Genomic DNA, 5159 nt, shown 5'->3' with positions numbered 1-5159 from the left:
GCGGAATATAACTTCGAGGTGAAGTATCAGCCGGGAAAGCAGAATGCTTTGGCTGATGTGTTGTCACGCATACCAGACTATGAGCTTGCTCATGTTACAACTGTAACGTCGTCTGTGGCGTATTTGATCCGCACCGCGTATGCGGGCGATGGGATGTGCGTAGCACTTCAACGGGCTCTATTTTAATGTCGGCTGCATGCAAAATATTACCGACTACATCCAATAAGGACTTCGGGATGGTGGCTAGTACAAGAAAGACAAGAATTAAAATCAAGAAAATAATACCCCAGCGGAATGAAGCAATGGAATATCTTAGTCAGGGCCGAGTAGTTATAGCCGTGTAATAAGATAATACATAGCAACTTTCAACAACAACTCTACTTGCGGTATCGCGATCTGGCTTCAAGGTTTGTACCATGTTATGGTGTACGTACACATCACACTGTTGTCTTCAAAACCTAAGGAGCTCCCTTTTGTGATCCCATGATAAGATGTCATTATTATTAGTTGGTACGGAATGGGAGTGATGAATCTCCACATCCGAAAGGGCGTAGGACATGTGGTGCTACGATGTACGTTTCCTACGTACACATTACACTGTTGTCCTCGGACTTTGTGACTAGCTCAAAGAAGTGCCTTGGAAAAACATCATGCTGAACTTACAATGACTAATGCATCAAAGTGATGGATCTCTAAAGGGGAGAGTTTTTTTTATATAAATGGTTTCATGTCGAACGTATATTGCATCTTTAGCAAGCTTGCATTCGAAATTTGAAACCACACATGTAAAAATTAGCAATATATTGCAACAGTATAGCGTACTTGCTTTTCACAATTGTCATGTTGATAATAAAAGCAGGTAAACTTTCAAAATCAGATTCTCAAAGAATATGTGCGAGAACGTTTGCCACCGTTTGCTGTTCCATTGCTGCTCGAGTAATAAACTCCGGACCAAGCTCATTTACCGAAAACTGAAATGATGACACACTCGGGTCCACGCGCCACGCAATCGCAGGCCGTGATGTTCGTATTTTTTCGGATCTGTAATCAGTCACAATGCTTCAAATCAATCTATAGCAATGACCAGTTTCGACGTACGATAGCACCAGCGGATACAACGATGAGGTCAGCTCACCAGGCGGCCATTCTTTTAGTTTACCCAAGTCATGCGATAATGTCGGTCCCTACATATCAACAAGCAGGATTCGTAAATATGTGTCTGAAGTCAACGTACCCGGTAGAGCGTACGCTGGAGCATTCCATTAAGTCCCAGACAAGCAATATGCTGTCAGAATACGAAGCATAAAAGACACCTGGACGTGATATTGACCAAGCTACGGCACAGACGCTAACACCAAATGCAACTTGCTCCCAACACGTAAGACATTGGGACACATTTACGTGATATAAGCTACATGCATATCATGTGAGCACGATGTACCAACGATTGTCTCGCCAAAACAGACGTACCAAATTCTCCCATCTTCATACCCTGTGAGAAAACAGTCCGATTCGAAAGGATGAAAGTCGATGCATACGACACCAGCATATGCATTTGCTGGTTCAATGCCTCGTTCTCGATGGTATTGCATGCGATCATTGACTTTTCCAAAGCGATTGTGTCGCACAATTTGACCCGTACGCATTCCAACAACAAATCTGGACAGCAAAAATGAGTAAAGCTCTTGCTACTATTTCTCATCATAACGATCACGTCTCCATACTGATTTGAATCATGCGGTAAAAACTTCAATACAGAAACTGCAGGACCAACGTTAGTATCGAGTGATCCTTTAAGCGGCCGCGTCACATCTTGCTGCTGCAATTCGATGCGTGTATTCATGATTAGTTTTACTTTGGCACCAATCTGTACACACTTGTCAGTGCTATCTCTTGAATTAACTTCAATCAAACTCCAGATGATGAAAATACCACGGTCATCCATTGATCCAAATTGAAATGTTATTTCCGTGTTTACGACGCTTTGACTCGAATCAATGGCTTCTAATGTTACAATCTTCGATATGTGTTGCTCTGGGGCACGATAGTCCATACCACACGTCGAGTACGCAGGTACACATATTGCGTGGCCGTCGACTAACGAGGTCGAGGATTGAATAGTAGACTGAGGTCGAAGATCCCAGACATGAATTGTTCCATCTTGTGTACCGACAATGACAAACAAATCTCGCAATGGGCTTAAACAAGCTGATGATGTCAAACCTTCACTTTGTAACACATGAATTGGCTGTACTGGCCGATTTATATCCCAAACACAAGAAATGGTCTTGTTCTCATATCTTTCAACTGGTTCATTTGATCCTTTGAGAACATTTCCGTAGCAGGATAAGAGGATATTAGATACGATTGGTGAAAAGCGTAAGGCAACAAGGTTACGATTTTGAACCATGGCTCTTAATGAACCTATCGCTTTCTCTTCGTTGCTTGGGAAAATTGATTTCTGGTTCAATTTGGCATCCTTTGTCAAATGATATTTCTGTCCAGATTGATTGTGATTTTCTAGGCTTGTCTTGGATTGATCGTATCTTTCGGATTCCATCGTGTTTTCTACCGCCAGACACTCACAGACGTACCCAGCATGCTCCAGAAATCTAAAGAATCGCGACGTTGACGTGCAAGCAAAATCTTTATCGTTGTCGCGATCTTTGGCCATACCGATGCCAATGTCATCAGGAAAATGCATGCTTTTGTCGTGCGTATTTAATGCTTTTGTTTGCGTACCCAGTGATCTTGGTCCATCGTTTGTTTGAACAAATGCTTGTTTGCTCAATCCTCTACGAAGCCGATTTGATACTCTCTCGTGCTCACTGACAGGATTGAGTTGAAACAATACAAATTTTTCTACACCGAAATCTCGTTGCTCTAGAATTTTCTTAATGCGCTTTGCACGTGGATCCAAGGACTGCTTCAAATCAGCAATCGACGAGGAGATGATCGTGGATCGCTTGGTTGCATTTGATTGTTCCTCGTCCCGAAAGCTTGATCCTCCACTAGGATTCAGTGACATAGATTGTAATCCCTTTGACTCTGCCTGCATGGCTTGTTGAATCCGGCGTAATTCTGCGTCAGCCGTTGCCGTAGTCACGCTGTCGCCTTGAGTCTTCTTGCTTACCAAAGCGGGCAAAGACATTGGCTCAGAATTGTTCTCCTCGTTTTCAAAGTCTTCATCGTAATTTTCAAAGTCCTCGTCTTCATAGTCCTCTGTATCTTCTTGACATTCTTCTGCGTTGGCATTTAATGCTTCAATTTGCTGTTTTTGACGAGTTTCGCGCTGTTGTTGATTATGTAATCGTTGCGCTTGTTCGAAAGCCTCTTTTTCTAATTCTTGACGACGTTTGGCCTCCTCTAACTCCTGAGTGCGTTTTTTCTTCGCCTCTCGTCGTTTTTCCTTATCACGTCCGGCATCTTCTTTCTCTTTCGCCGCAGCGGTATCAAATGTCGATAAAATGTCGGGACCCGACTCTGAAACCACATCGCTTCGTGACGTTGACTTTATTCGTTTCTTGGACATTGGACGCTTAAAGTCTGTATCTGGTTTTGGCTCTGCCAATTGGATCGGAGGAATCTGAAGCACTGCATCAATGGATGAAGAAGTAGTTACGACAGGAGGATGGGAGACATCCGAGTGGAAAGTAGTTTTTTTCTTGCTCGCTTTTTTCAGTTGAGCACCGTCACTCATACCATGTGGTTCCTTGGGATCTGACATGATACAAAGAAATTTGACTGATGAATAATTTCGGTGTCCAGTCGCATCCAAGCGACGTTAAAGTAATGATTCAGATTATAACATACGTCCGTCAGATCTTAACTCGAGTAATTACGAAATTAGAGCAAAGAGTTGTAAGCGTCGACATCAAGTTTACAAGATGGACTGCTCTACTTTTAATGAAATACATGCCATAAGATAAAATACCGAGTGAGAGTGAAGGCTTGGAGTGGATGATTTGTTGTGTAGCTGTAACAATGCAGGAAAAGAAAGGGCTGACGATGCTAGTTGGAAGTTAATAGACAGTAAATTGCAATGTGACTACCAACGATTGTTTTCCTATTGCTGCTAACCTAGGAGTATCGATTCTACATATATTTGTTATCTCTATTACCGTTACAGCAATCTGTCAATATAATTTATAACTTTCGTCTCTTCAAAAGACAGGAACTTAATTTCCAAGTCAGTCCTAATTTGCTGCAATTTGTGGTCAGAAATTCGATAGTTGACGCAATTATCGGCGATGTGCTTAAGCATGATGTCGAAATAGCAGGGCGAGGGGGGACCAACGCACTGAGCTATTTTCGCTTAATGGTTGTGAGAACTTTGTTATCGGTTTCAGACACGTGAAAAAAATTACGTTTATCACCCGATTCGTCGGTCGCGGGATGTCTTTCGCGATGGCTTACAATACGGTCATTGGAGCAATTAATATTTAAGAAAAAAATATTGCTCGGATTTTGTGTAGGAAATGGGCGCTTACTGTGCTCTTTGACGCATCAACTGATGATCAAGGGGTCTCTTGGATTGACGTTTGAGTGCGACATAACAAGAAGTCTGCTCATGAAGACCTCAAAATATTTCCATTCATGTTTCTGGCACACAGGCGCCGCAATCTTTTGAACTCTTATAAAAACTTTTGTTTAAATTGTACCTTCTGTCGAGATAGGGTGCTGATTGGAAATTCACTGACACATCTGGTGTGACACCCCCCCTGTTACCAGGGAATGCGTAACCCCGTTACACTCTTCCCAATTAAGATGGAGAACATTTACAGTTCCAATCAATTATTGCCTCAACGAGGCTTACGTGTCCGTTAGACACTGCGTTGAAACGAAATGACTTCCATGCTCAATGAGCCCTGTATCAATGGCACCGAAGTCCCCAAGTCTCACTGGTTCCGACAGCTCTCACGGGCAAAGCCCAGCTTCATCTCCCACACACGGTGCCATGTCGCACCTTGTCTCCGCGGCATCGAGGGATGTAAATACTAGGCTCGATGAGCCCGAGCGTCTGCGAGCTCTGCGTCTGTGACCGCAAGAGCTCAGGGCCACCGCCAGAGATCGGCTCATGGCCCTTCTACTTCCCTGGGTTTTGCCGGAAAACGCTGGGCGTCTCATAACGCGGGGCGTCCTGATCTTATGATCAAAAG

General features: G+C 43.4%; 1 protein-coding gene across 1 annotated transcript; it reads right to left on the bottom strand.

Annotated features, from left to right (window-relative positions):
* Positions 1-881: 881 nt before the first annotated feature.
* PHALS_13305 (Cytoplasmic dynein intermediate chain) lies at positions 882-3727 on the bottom strand (the record flags this gene model as incomplete). The annotated part of the gene is made up of 7 exons (XM_024729040.1): positions 882-1041; positions 1099-1184; positions 1249-1411; positions 1471-1659; positions 1725-1761; positions 1811-1867; positions 1933-3727. The coding sequence occupies 7 exons, from the start codon at positions 3725-3727 to the stop codon at positions 882-884; spliced, it is 2487 nt and encodes an 828-aa protein (XP_024579456.1).
* Between the last annotated feature and the right edge of the window lie 1432 nt (positions 3728-5159).

This window comes from Plasmopara halstedii (genome assembly GCF_900000015.1).
Source record: "Plasmopara halstedii genome assembly, contig: Scaffold_658, whole genome shotgun sequence".
NCBI lineage: Eukaryota > Oomycota > Peronosporomycetes > Peronosporales > Peronosporaceae > Plasmopara > Plasmopara halstedii.
This window is presented reverse-complemented; position numbering and strand designations above follow the sequence as displayed.